The sequence below is a fragment of the Drosophila kikkawai genome, chromosome 2R, assembly GCF_030179895.1.
Source record: "Drosophila kikkawai strain 14028-0561.14 chromosome 2R, DkikHiC1v2, whole genome shotgun sequence".
NCBI classification, from domain to species: domain Eukaryota; kingdom Metazoa; phylum Arthropoda; class Insecta; order Diptera; family Drosophilidae; genus Drosophila; species Drosophila kikkawai.
This window is the reverse complement of record NC_091729.1, coordinates 10658958-10680480: the sequence shown is the minus strand read 5'-3', so window position 1 is coordinate 10680480 and position 21523 is coordinate 10658958. Positions and strand designations below refer to the sequence as shown.

At 43.8% G+C, this 21523-nt stretch overlaps 2 protein-coding genes across 5 annotated transcripts; one reads left to right on the top strand and one right to left on the bottom strand.

Annotated features, from left to right (window-relative positions):
• Nucleotides 1-7471: 7471 nt before the first annotated feature.
• Nucleotides 7472-20038, top strand: LOC108078427 (uncharacterized). Of its 4 annotated transcripts, none has more exons than XM_070284195.1 (9): nt 7472-7578; nt 8027-8135; nt 14927-17016; nt 17089-17219; nt 17461-17691; nt 18611-18722; nt 18783-19036; nt 19099-19392; nt 19464-20038. In XM_070284195.1, the coding sequence occupies exons 3-9, from the start codon at nt 15599-15601 to the stop codon at nt 19577-19579; spliced, it is 2556 nt and encodes an 851-aa protein (XP_070140296.1). In that variant the 5' UTR covers nt 7472-7578; nt 8027-8135; nt 14927-15598; the 3' UTR covers nt 19580-20038. The 4 variants fall into 4 exon arrangements, with proteins under 4 accessions (XP_070140296.1, XP_070140297.1, XP_017027781.1 ...); XM_070284196.1 differs by having other exon boundaries at nt 7472-7608; XM_017172292.2 differs by lacking the exon at nt 17461-17691.
• Nucleotides 20029-21104, bottom strand: LOC108078428 (uncharacterized). Its single transcript, XM_017172295.3, has 4 exons — nt 20735-21104; nt 20598-20683; nt 20379-20529; nt 20029-20322 (listed from the first exon to the last, which is right to left on the bottom strand). Exons 1-4 carry the CDS (start codon nt 20979-20981, stop codon nt 20141-20143), a joined length of 666 nt encoding a protein of 221 aa, XP_017027784.1. The 5' UTR covers nt 20982-21104; the 3' UTR covers nt 20029-20140.
• Between the last annotated feature and the right edge of the window lie 419 nt (nt 21105-21523).

Here is a 21523-nt window from a genome sequence, read left to right as displayed (position 1 = left end):
AGCATTATGCATACGCACCGATGGACGGCGGACGCCCTGCTGGCGGCTTAACCTTTCTTCGGAGCGACTGCCATGATAATACCATGATAATTATCATTTGCTGCATCTCTTTTTGTGGACTCCGGATCATTATCCGCATCGCACGCCGAATATTGTTCAGAATGCACGAGTATTTATCATGGAAATGAGGGGTAGCTGGCGCTCAGTTCGCAGTGGCTTCCTGGCGTGGCGAATGACGCGAAAAACAAAAGACTCAAGGCACGAACCCCGAACAGATACGGGGTCGCATCTTACATAAGCGCGTGCTCGCCTTAAATTAAACTCCACAATCGCAATCACGCAGGGGGTCAGACGGCGAGAGAGAAGCAGAGAAAGAGCTGGGGAGAGGTGACTCCCTGCCTCCGGATGGCCCGCTGTGTAGGTGGAGAAATTATGTTGACATCATCGCCAAAAAATGGCCAAAAACTTCACCAAGAAGCGAGCAACGCCGTTGAAGCCCACTGGTGGCGATCAGGCAGCGGGCGCCTCTTGAAAAAAAAAATTTTACTTTCATTTTCGTTGCGGCGATCGCTGGCTTCTTTTACTTTTTAATGAATATTTTGTATTTGTATTTTATGTTTTTTTTTTTTTGGCCAAAGCCAACACGAAACCCCATCTCCGCATGTATTTTTGGCTTGTGCCACTTGAGCGGGCTGATTGCACTTTGAGTTTTCCGGAGACAGATGGGTTCCGTTTGGCCTCCGGTGGGATTAATTTTCCAATCTACTTGCCGTTAAGTGGAGGCATTAGCTCTGCCTAACAGAAAACCAACTGGCTAACCGATCAATCGATCGATCTGCCAATCGATCAGCCGTTGAAGTGAGCGGCTGCTGCAATAAGGAAATCTGTCTGTTTATGAAAATCTCTTCGAATGAAATCGGCCATCAGCAAGACGTTGTCAGCAATGAAAGTCAATTCAGCAGCAGCACTGTTGCCCGTTTTCAAATTGTGTTTTAATAGGCCAAAAGTCAATTTCCTGGCCGAATGCCAGAAACGGTTGTTTGCTCCACGATTGCGACACTAAGCGGGCCAATTTTATTGCCAATTTCGGCTGTTGAGCCTTATGAAATGTCTTGCACTGTCAGCGGCACGGGGCAATTTTCTAGGTCGCTCATAGGTACATAAGGGTTTAAACTGGAATAAAATAGTGGTATGTGAAATTTAAAATGTTTTTAAACTGAATTTTATTAATAAAAGTATATATTTTATATAAATTTATATAATGTTATGAATTTGTAACTAATTATATTTTTGTAAATTAAATAATGAATGTCAATTACTCTTTTTTTCAGCGACTTATTGTTATAAAAAATCTTAAATAATAAAAAATAAAATTTCCATAAACTCATTTAAATTTCAACATTTTTTATCTAATTTTTTGGTATATTTTTCTCTGTGTATAGCTTGCTTACGAAATGCATGCGTAATTTGCCCGTCAAATCTCTCCCACGCACTAATGTGCAAATTAAACGCATTTCCACATGGCTTTGCATATATCATTGTGCATATATGAATACATACATATATGTTTCTCAAATCGGGGGCCTTCTCTTCCAGGCAATTACATTTACTCAACATAATTTCTTGCACTTAACTTTTATGGTGCTTTTTAGCCTGCTCAGCGAGCGCAGCGTCGTCTCTCCGTCATATTTCTTGTCATATTTCAAAGGGAAAACGTCAGGAAAAAAGCAACACCCTCCGCTGGGTTACGCATGCTCCCGCCACAAAGCTGAAGATTCCAGCTTGTTGTATAAGCCTATGCAAGACTGTCTTCCCGCACATGACTTGAAAATGTGTCGCTGGGCAGGCCGAGGAAAATGAAGAAGAGAGGAGACAATTGTGTAATTAGCAAAAGGAAAAAAGAAAAACAGTAAGACACACAAAAAGATCTAAACGGGCATTCATAACGTCATATATTTTCCCGATGGCATTCGGTAATCTTCCAATCGAGGAGGAGGCATCTCCTCTCTTTACCTGGAGCTTCGTCGGCTTCCTCTTCACCTTTTCGACAGCCGCAACTGAAATTGATTTATGGGATTTGTGGGGCTTTAAATTTGTCTGCTCTTCGGGAAGGGTATATTATGCAACTTGGGGGAAGTAAAAAAGTGTAACAATAGGTCATTGTATTTAAACACAAACCTATAATTTCAATTCTTTCTTTGGAGGCTTTAGATAAGTTTTGTCTATACATTTAAATGGGTTTATTGTCTTAATAAGTTTTTATTTTTAATGGAAATTGTTTAGAAATATTTGTGAAAGGGAAAAGCGTAAAGGAAGATTTATTTAGATGTTTTTTTTTTTCTTTTTGAGTCAAACTTAATTTGTTTAACCTTATTTTGTATTTTTATACCCTTGCAGGGTATTATAATTTCAGTCAGAAGTTTGCAACGCAGTGAAGGAGACCTTTCCGACCCTATAAAGTATATATATTCTTGATCAGCATCAACAGCCGAGTCGATCTAGCCATGTCCGTCTGTCCGTCTGTCCGTCTGTCCGTCTGTCCATCTGTCCGTCTGTCTGTTTCTACGCAAACTAGTCCCTCAGTTTTAAAGCTATCTGAATGAAACTTTGCATATAGTCTTCTATATGCTCTCACTGCTATATATGTCGGAACGGGCCGGATCGGACGACTATATCATATAGCTGCCATACAAATGTTCGATATATTTTTAGAAAAAAAATTATAACTTTGCTGTTTTTCAACATTTTTGCACCATTCTTTAGATATGGCCACTTTATATTATTTAAGAATTTTGGTAAAAATTTTATGAAAATCGGACGACTATATCTTATAGCTGCCATAGGAACGATCGGGAAATTAATCGAAAAAAAATTATAACTTCGTTGTTTTTCAACGTATTTTCATCTACTTTAAGTTATAAGCTTTTTTTATTATTCTAGAATTTTGGTATAAATTTTATAAAAATCGGACAACTAAATCATATAGCTGCCATAGAAGCGATCGGCAAATGTATAAAATATGTAAAGCTGGGAATGTAAAACTGTAACTGTCAAACTGTAAACATAATAAGTATAGGTAAAATGTAATGAAACTCTGTTTTGTGAGTGTTTTCAGCATTTAAATCTATAATATAAACATCGAAACCAATCTGCAAGGGTATAAAAACTTCGGCGTGCCGAAGTTAGCTTCCTTTCTTGTTTTCTTTATCAAAAAACATATTTGTATATTTTTCTTTATCTGTTAACTAATTCTAACCAAGTTTTGGCAAATTTCAGAGTATTCCCGTTTCGTTTAATTGTTTGCTGTTAATTATTAGTGCTCTTGGTGGTTTTTTACACAGCTGCTCACTAATTGCCGCGAATTTTGCGATCAAGTTTGGCTCGTGGCACAGACCCTACAACCTATACAACCATGTTATATATGTAGCATGACTGACAGCTCACAGGAATGGAAAGTTTTTAATATCCTAGCCACGCGTCGCATTTATCCCCCTGCCATATTAGCTGCATTTACTGCGGCTCAGCTTCGGCCGTTCTGTTCTGGCATTTGATTATTTATCGCAAATGAACTGAAATCTGCTAATTGGCTAACTAAATATTGGCAATTTGTCAAGCTTTGCTAATCGAATTAGGAGGTGTTATTGATAATCGTTAGCAACGATCGTGTGCTGGTGCTAAGTTCGCATAAACAAAAGAAACAGTTTAGATCAGTCGGATCCCGGCGGTTCTTGGACCTGGCTATGGGAATTGGGGGTGCTAAAATGGATCACGAGTTGGGGAAAAACCGCAAAACGGGACCGGTGATGGTGAAATAGTAAGAAAATAACGGTGGAAGTTACATGTTGGTTAAAAAAAAAGGGTTTATGACTAAAAGAATATCTTTAAACTGATGATTTGTCTAGGTTTTGTGAATACTAGGACTGTGCAGGCAGAGGCAGGATAGAGATATTTATTATATTTATTTCTAATAAAAACTAAGTAAAGAAGGATAATTATTAGACAACTTTTTAGTATATTTTGTTATCTGTACAAAATATTAAAGAAGGATCAGGCATTCCCCTTTTTATATATAGGAACATATCCCATTGATGGCTCAGGAAGAGGAGGCATCTGTGGGCTCTGGTGACGCAGTCGGGGGCTCGCTGGGCTGCGGCTGCGTCCATTATATCACCTCTGGGTGAAAGTGATGATGGCATGGCCATCAGGCGAGGCCTCCGCGCCTGCCTGCTGCCGATACTCGTTTGCGAATATTTTCCTGTATGTGGCACACAGGGTGTGCTCTCGGCACACACACCGCACATACCCGCGGAAACGCCCCGCAACACCCTGTCTTGCTGCTGGGGGGGCAAATATATGCTAATGCCGCGCGCAGCAAATATTTTTTTTCAATTATCGATTTTCGCCGCCTGCCTTTTGCAGCGCTGCCGCTTGAGCTGGAGCTGCTGAGCTGGAGGTGTGTGGAAAACCGAAACGCTTCAACTTCCTCATTGCAGTTGCCTGCCTTTTTGCGATGCTTCAGTTGCCGCTGCCGATTTCTGCCCGGCACTGTGTTAGAGACATGGAGAGAAATCGCTTCGGCGCATTCCAAATGCCAAACTTCAAACTCCAAGCCGAACTGCCTGTCATCGATTAATGAATATTCATAATTGCGGACAGGCCAGCTGCCCCTTTGGAAATTGTGCCATGCGAAATTAAGAGCAATTGCTACTCGACTTTGCGGTTGCCAGTTTGCCAGCAGCAGTGTATGCAAATATTTGCCCTGGCCACAGAAAACGAAAAAAGCACAAAGTGGCAAAGCAACAACACAAAAATAAAAAAAAGCAAAGCGGCAAACACTTTCCAACTGTCGCAAGCATCCGCCAGCAGCTGGCGTTGGAGTTGATTCGCTCGAGCTGGAGCAGCACCCGCACCAATCTCAATCCCAGTCCCAAGCCCCAAGCCCCAACTCCCAGCTCCAGCTTCAACCCAATCCCAATCCCAATGCCATTGCCGATGCCCATGCCCCGCAGCCGCAATACACAGAAAGTATAGTTTGAATTTTAAATAAATTACTTTATTGTTTAAGAAATATAAATATTTATATATTTACTAGCTTCCTCAAATTAAATTACCAACCAATATTAAGAGTTTTGTATAAGGTCTTAAAGGATCGATCATCTCTTTTGTTAAGATCATCGATCCTTTCCGATACTAAATCAGCTTCTTAATTACTTCTAATCAGATTTTAATGTAATTTATAAGTTCTTAAAATATAATATTATAAATAAATTAAAATCAAACCATTAAAGCTTTGTTTTCTTTCCTGTGTAGTTGCTACATGGCATCAACTGCAGATACAGATGAAGAAATGCTGCCGTTGCCGCTGCTGCTGCCGCTGCTGTTGCTGCTCCTTTCACTTTCGATTCGTGTGCGAATAGAGAGCAAAACGGACTTTTAGCTTCGCTAAATAGCAACAGCAAGGGGCAGCAATCAAAAGTTCGCGTAAGTAGAAGAAATCCGCCAAAAAAGCCGATGCCGGATGAATCATCTATCTGAAAGCGGCAGCGACAGCGGATGCTGTGATCTCGTGGTTTGCCCAAAGGCCACTCTCCATTGTCGACGACATGGGCGACACAAAAGTCGACACCATACCATCGTCCGTAGCAGATGTGACTGCTGGTAAAACCCGAACTCGTATCCGTACCACCCTGTTTTAAGATCAAGGCTTCCCAGCCAGCCTTGACGTTGAATTGTTAAGTATTAGGTATTCGCTGTACCGGGCTTGAACGCTCGAGTGGCCAAAAACAGATAACAGACGAGCTATTCAGGCCGTAAGTAAGTTGTCAGACTTTAGCTATTGAACTCGCCTGCCGGTGGTAATTGTGGGCAGCGGCAGAAGGTCTGTCAACACTGGAAGTGGGATTACCTAAAAACACTAAATAAGTTATCAGATAGAGCTGTTTGAAATCGGAGAAGTTCAAGTGTTTTGAACTTTTTTTGTGGCACAGAAATCTTTGTTAAAATATGAAGTTTGTAATGCCAAGGAAATTTGTATTAAATAATACATTTTTCATGATTAATATTCATAAGTTTAAAGTGATTAATCCAAAGTTTTCATTAGGTTAAAAAATTGTGTTTATAATAAAAAGATTTTAGAAACGTATTTTAAATAAAATTAGAAACAATCAGTTTTTATAAATTTTATAAAATTTTAAATTTGCAGAGAAACGATCTGTTATGTATGAATATTTAAATAAATATTTATATTCTATGAATTAAATGTATATTCCTTATCTTTATTTAAATAAACTAAAACACTATTTTCTCTCTGCATAACAAAAGTATTAGAGGTTTTTATAAACAAATTGAACCAAATTCCTTTACGCTTTTTCTTCTACAAATCCAGGTACTTTAATTACTAATGTAATGTAACATTTTCATGGTTCTCTGAAATCCCATTTGCTTCTATTTCTGACCATGGACTTGAGGGCACACCCTTGTGTTACGGTTGGGACTTAATTTGGCTTACCTGGCAGCCACCAGGTTGGCCACCAAGCGGTGTCAGCTGGACAAGGCGCACACGCTGATGGACGAGTCTGTATGTACATTTCAATCAAATCAACTGCAATTAGCTGTCACAGCCGAGTCACTGCGGAGTCACAGGCTGTCACAGTCTGTCAAAAGGCATTAAATGTTGCGCGAGGCGCTCTCGTGAATTGTGGGTTCTGTTTTTCTTGGCGGCGGCGGCATTGGGGAAAATATGAACTGAAAATGTTTAATTGGCGGCTGTCATGTTTTGTTTTCGGCCGGCAAAGCGATATAAAACGATGGTGCTTACTATTGACCATGGCGGCCAATGATGCCTTACGAGTTTATATCATAATTGCGGCCAACAAAGGGCGTGGAGGCTGATGGGTGGCTTACGCTGAAAGAAAAATGTATTCAATTATTGTATAAATACTCTAGGAAGTGGAAATAATAAATGTTAATAATTTCCATTTGAATGTTCACTCTTCGTTACCTGATGTAGTCTAATTTGTGATTAGCATATGGAAACCGAAATGAGTTTTCCTTAATCCCCTTTAAAACGATTAGCGATTAGCTTTTATGGTATTTCAGGCTGTAATTATACAATTAGTTTCCATTAGGATTAAACATATGACTAAATATTATTAATATAGCATTTTTTCGGTGTACGTTCGTCTGCCAAGGCATTAGGCAATAATTTGTATTATTTGTACAATGCGGTGGCTGTTACTGTTACAGTACTGCAGCCCCCCCCTCACGACGGCCTACCTCCCCCCCGTCTCGTATTATTTACGCTTGTCTGTGCAGTTATTGTTGTTGCCTAATCGACGGGGCAGACAGCTGATTTTGCCAGTTCCTCTTTGGAGCGCTGCTTCGTAGGCAGCCGCAGCGGAGGAAAAAGCTCGCACCAGCTTTGGCGGCTGCGCAGAGCACAGCGTTCAGACTTCTTCCACAGTTCGCCCGAAGAGGTTGTGTTTGCTCGCTAAGCTCAACTTCGGCTCCGGCTTCTCGGCTACGACTTCGGTTCGCGCTCGTTACTGTGCAGTTAGGCGGCTCGTGATCGCGAACAGTGTGAGTGTGCGCACAAGGATTAAGATAACGGTAAAGCGGCCAGGACCTTGGGGCTAAACGTAGCGCCAATTACAGCAAGCGGCAAGCTGCAGAGTGCAACTGCTGGCTTAAGAAAACCAAACCCCCTTTCCCGCCGCTGGAGCCGCCCACCGATCTGCTCCTGACAGTGAAAGTGATTTGATTTTGCAATTGGAGTCGAGTCTCTGGGACTTTGAACAATATTTCTGCTTGTACGCCGCTCCGATCCGATCCAAACCGATCCAATCCGATCCAGCCAGCAGCTAAAAAAAAAGCAAGGCATTTCATGTTTTTGTTATTACTCTCTCGCAATAAGAAAAACGAAACAAAACACGGCGAAACAATAAAGAAAAGTGCAATGAAAACAGCCACATAAATTGCAAGCAATTTGTAATCGGGATCCTAATACCGTTTCTTTCTCCCCCTCCAGTATTTGTGATCAACGAAAAAAAACACACTCCAAACAAACAAATAAACAAAGCAAATTGGATTAATTCTCAGCGGATTTCCACAACACACCCAGACACAGCTCCAGAGAGGTGAGACATTAAGTTTTTCTAATTAAGCGCTATCGACATTTATCGATGCGTTGCTAGCAGCCGCAGCAGCAGCAGCAGCGGCGATTAAATCATTTGAACATTGCAACATTCGCACATCGCACCGTTCACGAACCGCAAAAAAAGAAACTCCATAGTTAGTTATGGTGCAAAAGTAAAGCGCCATTATCTAATAAATCTCGCCATATGTATGTTATATGCATGATATTATATACGTATGGGTATTTGCTCTGCAAATGCATAAAACGCAAACCTCATGGCGTGGTCTCTTGCAAAATGTGGAAAGTATTCGCCGTTAAATGCTTGCAAAATGCCTGGACACATAATCCAACGCAGGCGATATGTCGGGCCTGATCCCGTTAGCAGTCAAGACTTGGAGTGGTTTCTACAAATTATCATTGCACCTGCAAGAGAAGTCAATCCTGTATTTGGATTTAAGCTGACAAGAATAACGGCGGAGGTGGTTATATTAATGGCAGCCAAAACTGTGCGTATCTTAAGTGGAGCATACAGGTGGCTTTACCTAAAAGGAAATTGCAAGTTCTTTTAGTTTTTCGGTAGATTTTTGGCTGCAAGTATCAGCATTTGTAATTTCTTAAGAAAAAGAAAACTTTAAGTGAATAATTTTTGGTTTAAATCTATCAAAGTAAATTTTAAAAAAGCGTAATTGAGTTTAAAAATGCAAAATGTGTAAAATTAAAATAAGAAAACAGTGATAATGTCAAGGAAACGTGGGTAAAAAGTCAAGAATACTTAACTTTATACATTTCTTTAAATAGGGTTTTTCTTCACATATTTTGAGTTGTAACAAAGAGTTAGAACATTAGTAACAACTCGAAATTAGAGCTTGCTCAAAGGTTCAGAAATGGCAATATTTCTTGCATTATTTAACACTTTCGTTGAACTTCAAAAGTCATTCAATTGTGACCCAATAATTTGTCAGCCCAAATGAAACCATGCTAAACTTGGGGCTGCGATTATTCAATGTATTTCCACATTAACGACTTGATAATTATTACATAACCAACACAGACTTGGAATAATAAATAGGTTGGCTTAAAAAAAGAGCTAAAAACAAAAGAAGAAACCATGTCAAGTCGCCAATAAAGCAAATAAAAGGAAACGAAATGCAAAAAGGAAAGAAACAACGAACCGGAAAACATAAATACTGAGACACTCGCACACACCAAAGTGCGTAAAAGAAGGGCAAACGAAATGGGAAATGAGTCAAAAGCCAAAGGAGAGGGGAGCCGCATCGCCTCGGCGTCTTAGCCTCAATTTGGTTAACTGCAGCTTGGGCCACAAATTATTTGGCAACGTTTTTATGGCTCCGTCGAAGTCTTGTGTGTTGACTTCACAATATACATATATATATACATGATATACTCCTATATATGGTGTATGACATGAACTTCATTATCAGCAACGCCGAACGCCGACGCCGATGCCGTCTCTTTATTTTTTTTTTTTTTTTCTTTTTTGGTAACATCTCTTTACTTTTTTTTTTCTTTCGTTTTCCTGAAGTGGTTTTATTTTATTTTGCTTTTTCAATTTAGGGCTGGCTTATTGCATAAGCGGAGAAACTCGTATTGCTCGGCGGCTGCTCTCTGGAGCATGTTATATATAGATGCCAAATATATATAGTATATATTTATGTACGGCACGCATTTTTGTTGTGACTGAGAACTTTCTTTCCAGCAGCAACAACAGCAGCTCGACGCAAATTACTTAATTTTTGGTAGCGCCTCAAGTCTGGTTCAGCACCGGGGGGATTTTGGGTTTATTGGGGCTGAGACCCTTTTTCATCGTGTAATAAAATTCGAAATATACGAGCCAGTGGTGGCTGAAAAACAAGTTCCGCCAAATTGTGACCATGGCAATGGATTTCTTGGCTCCATTTGCCTTGCTTTTATTTTCTTTTTGTTAATGGTTTATGTAAATATTTTCTTTCTCTTGCCTTCTTTGTGCATTGTGCCTCCGTCTTATGTAAGCCAATCGAAGCACTCGAAAATTGTTGCTGGCTTTATGCAAATGATTTCTCAATTTTTTCGTTGCTTTTTTGTTTTCATCGTTTTCCCCTCTTTTCGTTTCGTTTCGAGTCCAATTGATTATGCATTCGGGTTGTTTGTTTATCAGCTTGTTGTTGTTAATTGGGCGCTGTGGGCGGAGCGGGGGAGTTAACTGCGGCTACCGGCTATGGGTCAGCTAATTATTGGTATAACATTTGGCTGAGCTTCACCTCTTTAGCGGTCCAAGTTCGGCGCCAGAGTCTTTTGTCTTAGTCGAGTTCGTTGCCTGAGTCTTTTGTTTATCGACCTTTTCTGGGGAGGGTATTTCCCCAATTTCTCTTTGGCAGCCCATCACGACGAGTCATTAGCATGAGGTTCCCGAAAAGTTTATTGAGCTTCTCTGATATATTTCAGTCTTTAAGCTCACACTAGCTACTTTTTAATATTACTCATACGCCATGTGGTCTTTTGGAAGGTAATTGCCCTAGCATACACCGGACTGAGCGTGATCTGTCTGAAATTTTCTGCTGTGCAACCGCCGAGTTTGTTGCCTGAGTCTTTTGTTTATCTACGTAAACTCTTACAGCACGCCACGAGTCATTAGCGAGGGGATCGCCGTGAGTTTATTGCGCTTATCTAATCTAGAGTCAGAAAAAGCTAACACTATCTATTGATTAATATGCTCCTGCCAGAGCGTGAGTGGCGCTAATTGCATAATCATCACCGCCATATACGATTTGCATGCAATCCTCTCTATATATATCAATTTTATGGCTACTGTTGTTGCCAAGTTGGTCTACACGGCTACTTCTTAGCACTCGTCGACTTAACACATTCGTAACAATTGCGCAGCAGCCTCGCGTATTGAATACTAATTAACACACAGTTTGGGTGTGTGTGTGTGTGGAGCAGAGACGTCACAGGTGCCATCTCTCGGCCAGCGATTGATTATGTGGCCGGGCGTGTTGAAACGCTCTTGGCTGCGGTTTACAACGGCACTTACCTTACCCAACACCGCTGCCCGGCGGCTCTAATATGTTTGGCGTTTTTGTTTTCGGGCCGGGCAAAATGTGCCAATGGCATGACACCAATTTCCACTTAATTTGGCTATGGACAGGCCGCAAGACGAGCGCAGCTGTTTGACCCACTTGGGGGATGGGTGGCAGTACTGCTGGTGGTGGTGGGAAAGTCAAATGGCTTTAACCTTTCGGCTTGTGCAAACAATCCGTAATTGCAAATGGTAGCAATTCAAAATAATTGAGCAAATCTATTTTAATTCCAACTCTGGCAAGAAGACAGCCACCAAACCACCATCGAAACTGGGAGTGGGAGTCGCATTCGGAGTCGGACAAGGCGAGGAGGGGCCATCAATTTTGTGGCTGCTTGTGGTGATTGTCTTTTGATTGCCTGCCTAAATAAATGGGAAAATGCCACGGTTAACCAGGGAAAAGTTGGAAAATTAACAAGAGATGTTTACGATCATTTTGAGGCGAAAATAAAAGGAATTTTGATGATATTTAATAACGAAAAAATCCATTTTTGATTCATATTTACAATTTATTAAGCAATTATAAATACGATTTCTTTTTTTGTAACATAAAGATGCCCTAAGAAGATAAACAAATATTTTCAAAGAGCGTAAAAAAAGCCTTTGAACTTGGCCTTTTGTTATTTTCGGTTTACAGATCCATTGATATGCGTTTTAATTTCTTTTTATTTTGTGAAACATCAAAGGAAGACACATTTGTTAACAATTGTTTCACGAGCATTGTTAGCAGGGTTTTTACATTTCCCATCCGCCTGATGAAAGAGATTTTCTGCTGTCTCCGGCTTCTCTTTTGGTTTACTTAATTTATTAACCAAGCGACCGGTTGCCTCCTCCATAATTTAAGCATTTTCCCCCCCAAATTCAACAAAATGCATAAAAATTTCCTTGAGCCGGAGGAGGAGCAGCAGCAGCAGCAGCTTGTGTCGCATTTATTTAATGCGCAACTCATCAAGCCGCAACGAAAATGACAACTTGTGGCTAAGCTTTTGTGTGTGTGCTGTTGAGCCATTGTTGGCGGTGTCTTCAGCTTCAGCTCCAGCTGATGATGCTGCTCTGGCTGGGGCTGCTGCATCTGTGGCTATTGCCATTGTCATTTGGCGCATTTGGCAGTGCCAAGACAATGCCAGAGAGAATTCATTTGCCTGAATTATGCGTGGCCAGAGATGGGGGAAAAGTTTTCCACATTTGTGACGCATAATCGAGTCCCCAAAAAGCAGCATCGCATCTGCATACGCAATGGCCATATAGCCATGGCAATTGCCAACTGCAAATGCAACCAGTTACCAGCGATGATGCTGCGCAGCTGCTTCGGCGCATTTAAAATGCATTTATCTCAATTACGAGCTGAAAAGCAACAAAATCGCTTGTTTGCAGCGAAATGGAAACGAAACGAAACGGAATGAACGACGCATTGTTTGCCTCAGAAAAAAACTTTCACTGCCAGCGCAAAACTAAAACAAAAGCAATCAAGTTGCGGGCGGGAACGGATGAAAGGGTTTTGTTCCTCCATTCCGCCCAAAAATAAAGCCAAGAGAAGAGAAGTGAAAAATATATAAAAAACAAGAGAGAAGATAAATACAAATCCCAAGCAGAGTATTGTTAATTAAAACAAATAAACTGAAAGCAGACGGAGCAACAAAACGATTGTAAATTATGCATGGTGTGGAGAGCGAAAGAAAGAGAAATGGCCGAAAGCCAGTTTCCGGCGTCCTTCACTCAAGGCCGTTTCGAAATGGAAGCGGCACGCAGACGCATTGTTGCAGCTGCCCAATGATGGCTGATGGTGATGATGATAAAGCATGATGATGCTGCTGCTGATAATGATGACAATGATGACAATGATGATGATGATGATGATGATGGGGCAGCTGTCAGCAGAGTGCAAGCTTACGTAACCCGATCCGAGTCCGATCCCGGATTAGCCCGGCCGAACTCCGCCTGCCTGACTGCAACTGGCGAAAATGTAAATTGAGTCTTGGCCAGTGCCAGTTGCATCACGGTGCGTGGAAAGGAAAAAAACAACAAAAATTATTTTTCGCCAGCTGGCAAAACCAGTTGGGTCGCCAAAAAAAAAAAAAAATCACAATATTTCATAATCGAAAACCATCTATACATAAAGTGTTTGCAAAATGTGTTAACTATTATGCAAAGCTGTCGAAGCGCCGAGTCACGTTTCTCGGGGGCAGTTTCCACAGCCTCCACTGGAGAGCTTCTCTCCAGCTTCCTAGTTTCCCGGATTGCATTGCCAAACAAAATCAAGTTCAAAATGTCAAGTTTGAACCAAGAGTTAAAGGAAGCGATCGACGGAGCGGCGCACAAGCTGCAAAAAAATCGCCAAGCAGCTGCTCCGCTGGTGCATGAACTCGAAATGAAAGTGAAAAGACGACGGTGCCGGCTGCAATGCTGCCGAGCAGAGCGAACAAAAACCCGAAGAAAAAAGCTAAAAAAAAGCAAACTCTTACTTTCCAGGCAATTGTTTTTGCTGCTCGGCTGACCAGGCATTCAGCAGATACTTTGGCAATGGGAGTTCTGAGCCAGGTCGACTGCAGATAGCACTTTTTCGGGGGAAAAATTAGGTTTAATTTGGCATTTTGTATTTTTTAGCCTTCTGGAATTCCTTGAAAATTGTTTATATAGTCTCATCAAAGTTGTTGGCAATTTGCATGGACTTTTTTTTAGCCATTCGTGTTAATATTTAACATTTTGCAACGCTTACTTTCCTAATTAATCAATTAAGCGTTGATGTGCTAATTAAAAGCTTTTTTAAGGCAATAACTTTATAGTGGATTGAGCAAGGGGAACGACTGGCCACTTGAAGCTTTAAATTTAAATAAATTTCCACATTTTGAAAGGATTATATGTGTGTTACCTCATATAATAAACACTATTGCTTCATAGCCGTTCACTTTCAGTGTACTTTTATGGTTCTGTTTGATTTTTATTAAGGAAAATAGAGTTGTCTTTGGCTGGAAGGTAATCGTAATCACCACTTTCCATCTCAAGATACATAAGTTAATTGCTTAATAAATTACCTAAAATAAAATAAAAGTATTTCATAAACCAGCACAGGTTTGTCAGCACCAAGAAAAGTAACAATGAACATATATTTATTGAGATTTCAGGTGGTTCCTAGCTTTTATTTAATAATTATAATAGGGACAGCTTTTAAACCAAATATTCCCTCTTAATAACAAAAAACCTTCTCAAGAAGCCCATATACCTCAAGGGTCAAGTTAGGGTACTGAACAACACCTCGTATTTGCTTTTGCATTTTCAACACACTCATTCATTTCCTTCTATCGTTAAACGAAAAATGTAAAAACAAGGCAAACAAAAATAACAAAATCCGCAGAAAAACGTAAAAAGGGAAATTAAATAAAAACAGCGGCATGATGACGGTTTTTCCAGTTTTCCCAGATGCTTTTATCGCGGCGACAGGTTTCCCAAAAAATACAACAAAAAGAAAAAAGCTTGTGACCGAGGAAACGCGTGTTGCAGTTGCAAGTTTGCGACGAGTTTTTCGCTTAAATTGATGATTTTAAATTAATTTGCGGCGGTATTAATGGGAATTTAATGCGCAAAGCGGAGATTACTGCTGTCCATTTGGGCAATGCATTTATGAGCTTCACTCCCACACAACCCGACACTCGAAATAGCCGAAAACAAGATTTTCCACACACACAGGAAAATAATGTATCTGTTTATATCTGTTGCAGGCAATTAAGGAAGTAATTCGTGGCCAGAGTCGCGATGCAGTGCAACATGCGAGCACATGAAACCGCTTGAAACGTGGAACGTGGTTCGTGGCTGTTAAAGCGTCAACAGCAATTGCCATAATTGCCATTGGAGCAGCGCACACAGTCCAATAACCGCTGAACCAGCAGCAGCAAACACACCCGTCCGTCACCCAAGCTCCAATCCAATCCCATCCCGGCGCCGCACCCGGACCAATCCAATCCGAACCGATCCAATCCGATCCGAACGAAACCCGCCACACGAGCCATCGGCGGCAGGCACTGCAAATCAAGCTCAATTGCGCCGGAAAATCCCCAAACACTGCCGATCCAAAGACCAGTACCCGTACCCAGACCCAGGCCAAGACCAAGACCGAGACCAGGCCAAAAACCAGCAGTGGCGAGAGATCAATGAACGCGGCACGCAGCTGACAGCATTCGGTATCCACTTTTCAGTACCCAAGCTCAGCGGAGCGTAGGAAAAGCGAAGCAGCTCAGCGGCTCAGCGGCTTGGGCGGCCAGCGTTCAAGTTCAGGCGGCGCCAAGCAGGAAGTGGAGCGGCTGCACCTTAATTGGAGCCACAGCCAGAGCCAGTGTCATTACCACCGACCAAACGCCACTCACTCACGCGCCGCTCATCCTGCTCGATGTAAGATGTTAGTGGCCAGCACACGCAACACCTGGAGATGGAGCCAACAACTCACGTGGGCCATTAATCTGCTCGCCTACTGTTCCGCAGCCAGTGCCTCCTCCAGCGCCACACCCACCACATTAACGACGGCTGCTCTGCTGACGGGTCACCAGCTGCTGCCCTGGCAAACGGCGGCGGCCACCTCCACCTCGCCCTACACGACGCCCGCCACTGCCCGGAATCTGTATGCTCCCTACCAGAGCTTCAGCCAGCAGGACGATATCAGCTTCAAGGACGTGCGCCAGCGCAGCGATGGCACAGTGTTCCAATCCTTTGGTTCCTACCGCACCGCCCGGCAAATGAACGGAGGAGCCCAGCGTCGCTCTGACTCCTCAGCCGCCGTGGAGATCATACCAGCACCCTCCGTGGAACTGCCGCAGAGTGAGCTGATCACTGTGCCCAAGCAGCTGGTGCCCACGCTCCCGGAGAATGTGACGCGTCAGGGGAGGAGGCGCAACTACATGTACATTCCGCTGCAGACGGGAGGAGATGCCTCAGGAAGCTCGGATGCACTCCTGCAACTACGTCCAAGTAGAAATGCCACTTTGTCGGCTCTGGGACCACCCGCTGATGGCGTGGCAGCGGTGGCCCATGAGTTTGCCGCCGAACTGGCGACCCAGGGCAGTCCAGAGCAGCAGCCCCTTGAACTGGAACTCGATCCGGAGCGTAACGAACGCACGGAACGTAGTGATCTTCTGGCCTCGGCTAGCTCCACGGATAAGCTGGAGTACGCAGAGCCCCAGGAGAACACCAGTCGCCGGGTGGGCTTTCAGTTTCCCAGCTACAGCCTGAAGCCGGCCAGTCCCTTCCACCCGCAGGCCTATCGCGAGGATAATCCCATCTTCGGAGAGGCCGGAAGTAGCGGCGGCTATGAGCCACAGCCTTACAGCGAAGATGCTGGTCCACCTCCCACACAGTACGAGCAGCATGAGACGCGACACACTCGCCAGCTGTACTTTGACACGGACACTGCCTCCTCCTCCAGCTTCGAGTTCCCCGGTTTAGTGAGCAACTCCAAGCCCCATGGCCTCAAGATCTATCGTGATGACGTGACCAAGTTTGGTGATATCAATGGACCGATCACAGCCCTGCCCCAGCAGAGGCCGCAGCGCGGTTTCTACTTTGGCGACACGGAATTTCGGACGGGACCGCCTTCTCCAATACGCCAGTTTGGACCACAGAAGAACTTCCAGGAGTACGTGGCCCCCGGCGAGTACCAGGGATCGCGGAAGAGTCGCTATTATCCGTACAAGTCCTCGCGCAGTCCACGGGTGGTCTTTCCCGCCAACGACAATGTGGGCACCACCGGACCCAGTGGACCAGCAGGCGCCAGCGGACCCTCCGGCAATGGAGTCTACTTCAGTGACAATATAGCTTTCAGGTGTGTGTTTTCATTTTAATTTTAAATTATGAAAATATATTTATTAATTTATATTGAAATTTCCACAAACAGGGACCAGAACTTTGGCATCAATGAACTTTCCGCCGTGCAGGATGTGCGCAATGACTACAGCCTGCAGGATTTGGACAGCGCCTCGGAGGCCACCAGCAGTCCACAGTCGGCGAGCACGTTCAAGGAGAAAGGTAAGTGCCTCCGATCCTACGATCTATCCGCACCCGATCCCTGGTCCCCGCATTTGATAGGGCTTAGGAAGGGGCTTCAGCCAGCCGCTGGGACACTGCTTGCACTAGGCCACGTAACCCCCAGAAACCAGAACGCAGATAATCCTCGATAGCCACAACGCCACAACGCCACAACCCAAAAACACACACACACAGAACCCCCAGATTGCAACTCGTTTCAACTCCCCCACCATTCCGACAGTCGACATCACAACGGACACGGAGTGCCAGCATCGCGGCGGCACCTGCGAGTTCTTTCTGGGCTGCTGGCTCTCCGGCGGCCTCATTCAGGGCACCTGCGACGGACTCCTGCGGGGCTGTTGCCACCGGACGGCCAAGTCGGCCAATCTGGGCAGCTCGGACTTCGTCGGCAATGCCGTAGATCTGACCGATCTGCCGCAAAAGAACTTTGGACCGGTCAACAACGAACCCAGTGAGTGTGGCAGCCTCAGCTCGAATGCAAGCCAAATACCAAAACAAATTCCAAAAACCAAAAAAACAAACAACTCCAAGCACGTGCACACTAAACTAAAAAAAAAAATATATATATGGAAATATTTTTAAGTAAAAATAAAAACAACAAACAGTTCAACGAAATAGTTGAGAAATAATTTGCATGCCACCCCTCTAACCAATTTACGTATAGTTTGTAGTTCGTTTTGTTTTCGACTTCTTTTATTGTTTTATAGTTGTTGTTATGTTATGTAGTTATGCACTCGTAATTCGCATTTGTTATTGTTACACTCTTGGGTAGTTTTCAGTGCCTAATTAAGACAGCTATTTGGATATATAGACTGGGACGGAGAGATGTGTATGGATGCCTATAACGCACGCTACTAAACCACCCGCGAAGGAGGCGAGACTGGAAAGAAAGGCTGCAAGAAATAAAAGGAGAAACATATATATTTGTACATATATATATATATATAGGTTTAATTGCCCGGCATGAGCATGTTAATTACCACAGCACGCTAATGATAATTAAGCCATATATTACACATAGCTTAACGGCATTACGGTCCATGTCCAACACGATGGACTGGACCCGCCAGAGACCCCAACACCAACTCCGACTCTGACTCCGACCCCAAAATCCCATCCCAATCCCACCCAGACTAGACCCGAGACGAAAACCGAGACCGACAGCCAGACCAGAGACTAGAAAGCTGAGTTCAACCCGGCGGCGGCTGCTTGTTTGCCTAATCGCTTGCTTTGTGTGGTCACCCCGTTGTTAATGCTTCACTAATCCAATCCAAAACCCAGAAATTCCTTCCTCCCCCCCCAGAAGCCAAGTGGCCAGTGCCCAATGGAATTTATCCTAAACTAAAGCCCTTATCTTGCTGTTCTTACAGGCTGCGGCATCTCGCTGGCCAAACAGACTGCCCAGCGGCGCATTGTGGGCGGCGATGATGCCGGCTTTGGCTCTTTCCCCTGGCAGGCCTACATCCGCATTGGCTCTTCCAGGTGAGTGCCACCTTGTGGAGTTAGCTGTGGCTCTCTGGACTCACTCTTTTGCCTTTCCAGGTGCGGTGGTTCGTTGATCTCGCGGCGCCATGTGGTCACCGCCGGTCACTGTGTGGCCCGGGCCACTCCCCGCCAGGTGCACGTCACCCTGGGCGACTATGTGATCAACTCGGCCGTGGAACCGCTGCCCGCCTACACCTTTGGCGTCCGGCGAATCGATGTGCATCCCTACTTCAAGTTTACGCCGCAGGCGGATCGCTTTGACATCTCAGTGCTGACGCTGGAACGTACCGTGCACTTTATGCCACACATAGGTGGGTTTTCCTTTGGGAAACATAATAATGCCTTAATAATAATCCTTCATATATATGTATAGCTCCCATCTGCCTGCCGGAGAAGAACGAGGACTTTCTAGGCAAGTTCGGCTGGGCCGCCGGCTGGGGAGCTTTGAATCCGGGCTCTCGGCTGCGTCCCAAGACACTGCAGGCCGTGGATGTGCCGGTGATTGAGAACAGGATATGCGAGCGCTGGCACCGGCAGAACGGCATCAATGTGGTCATCTACCAGGAGATGCTGTGCGCAGGTTATCGCAATGGTGGCAAGGACTCGTGTCAGGGAGATTCGGGAGGACCGCTGATGCACGACAAGAATGGGCGCTGGTACTTGATAGGTGAGAGTTACTAATGAGGGAGCCTTTTATCCTTTATATCTTATAATATCTCCTATTTCGCTCTCCTCCAGGTGTGGTTTCTGCCGGCTACTCATGCGCCTCTCGAGGCCAGCCCGGCATCTACCACAGCGTGAGCAAGACCGTCGACTGGGTGTCCTACGTCGTTGGACTGACGATGAACATTTAGGCAAGGAACCGGACAGGAACGTAACGGAACGGAATGGCTTATTTATTCTCATCCATCAGCATTCGCACCTGCCTGCTAAGTGGGCCACAGATTGTTTTGTACATAACTCACTTCATTCTGCTTCTGATTCGGAACTCAGCGCCGACTTAATTTATGGTTTCACCCGACCAGAGACATCTCTATATATATATATATATAAATAATAATGTAATTGAACAAATTAGCGCAGTACAATTTAGCGTTTAGGACTGGCTGTGTGCGTCTGCAAGACGTGCACGTGTGCGATATTATTGCAAAAGGAAAAACTGAAAAACCCTAAACTAAAAGCCTTAAATTAAATTTAACTGATAATTACGGTCTAATTTACTTAGTCATATGCGCTGTTATGTAATTTTAAAAACTATTTATGAACTACATATTTCGTGTGTAAATAAATTATATGAAAAATGTTGAAATGAACACGTCGAAGAACGTTTATTAACCAAACAAACGTCTTGAAAAATTTAAGAAGCCATTCTTTGTTGTAGCTCGTATGGTACGTCTTCTCTGTCGGGGATTTAGTTACTGTTTTAGTGGCAGACGCGGCAGATAGAGCTGCTGATAGGGAACCCCGGACGAGGGCCACGCACTTTCGGCATCCTGGTAGAAGACACTCCTACCCTCGCACAAAGCCCTGTCCTTCAGCTGCTGCTCCATTACACGGAATAGGGTGAAAACCTCGTGGTAAATCTTGTAGTAAATTACTGTTTGAAGGAGGCTATAAAAATAGTTGAAATTAATATATATTCTTGTGGCTCACCCAAAACGAGTGTAAACACCAATAGACACATTAAAAAGGTAGAAAGGTCAATAAACAAGCCTGCGGTCGCATAGAAAATACACAAATATAGAGCAAAGCCAAAACTAACGCCATGACAGATCAACCAGGGATACATTAGGCAACTTGAGTCCTTGGAAAAATGATTATAGAGGATATTAGTTGGTTTTAGAAGATCCTTAAAGAATCCCCTTCCCTTACCCGGGCGACACCAATGAGCATCAGCAGACTGACGCCCATATTGATCAACGACAGCCAGTACGCCAAGGAGCCAAAGATATCCAACACTATGTGCGACAAGGATGTAAATCTAGTCCTAGTTCTACTGTCCAACTTACACTTGATCGTTAGTTGCTGCTCCGACACCGGGACCTGATTGAAAGGCCATTGTGCGAACAGCAGCTCGATGTCCGGCTGCAGGTGCATGGTTAGTGCAGAGCTGAAGAGGACAACGCTCGAGAAGATCACACCCAGCCAGCCCATGATAATGACATTGTACTTGAGATTCTGGCATTGTATGTACGAGATGCCAGAGGTCATTGCCAAGGCGACCGGGCGCGGACGTGGTGCATCGCGGGGTCCCATCACCGTTCGTTGGGAGTCAACTTAACGTACGACTTGCCGGGCTCTGCCGGTGGTTAGGTTCCGAGTTTTTTCGGGTGTTTGCTGTCTGTGTTGTGTTCTCGGTTGGAAACAACAATGTAATGAGGGAAGAGAGTCTAGTAACTGGGTGACACTTGGGGACAGAGATCAGAGATTGCTTGGATCTCGTGAAATTCTACTGCCAATGAGATATTACAAAGCAAAACTTGTTCCAGAAGAGAGTCTTAATGTAAGCATGTTAATATCCGTCGGATTAGTCTTGCCAATCAATAGAATATCTCTTATCGCAAAGTGTCACTAATTAGTTCTCACTTTTACCCACCAAGACCTGAATGAGTGGAATTTAGTAACCCTGCTTAATATGCTAATCCCACCTCGAAGTCCGCCCAGCCGGCGACAAATTAGAAAGTTACATAAATAAATGTGTGGCCCCCATTTCGAAAAGTGTTGGTTCTCCTTTGTGCGGACGGATGGCTGTTATGGCCTAACCCAAAAAGAGAGAAGAACTGTTCCCATTCCGCGGC

Coding starts and splice junctions, on each gene's coding strand:
- LOC108078427 (XM_070284195.1), top strand. CDS start 15,599: ATGTTAGTGGCCAGCACACGCAACACCTGGAGATGGAGCCAACAACTC. Junction 17,017..17,088: donor AGTGACAATATAGCTTTCAG/GTGTGTGTTTTC, acceptor TTCCACAAACAG/GGACCAGAACTTTGGCATCA. Junction 17,692..18,610: donor ACCGGTCAACAACGAACCCA/GTGAGTGTGGCA, acceptor CTGTTCTTACAG/GCTGCGGCATCTCGCTGGCC.
- LOC108078428 (XM_017172295.3), bottom strand. CDS start 20,981: ATGGGACCCCGCGATGCACCACGTCCGCGCCCGGTCGCCTTGGCAATG. Junction 20,530..20,597: donor TGCTCATTGGTGTCGCCCGG/GTAAGGGAAGGG, acceptor CATTTTTCCAAG/GACTCAAGTTGCCTAATGTA. Junction 20,323..20,378: donor GGTGTTTACACTCGTTTTGG/GTGAGCCACAAG, acceptor TCCTTCAAACAG/TAATTTACTACAAGATTTAC.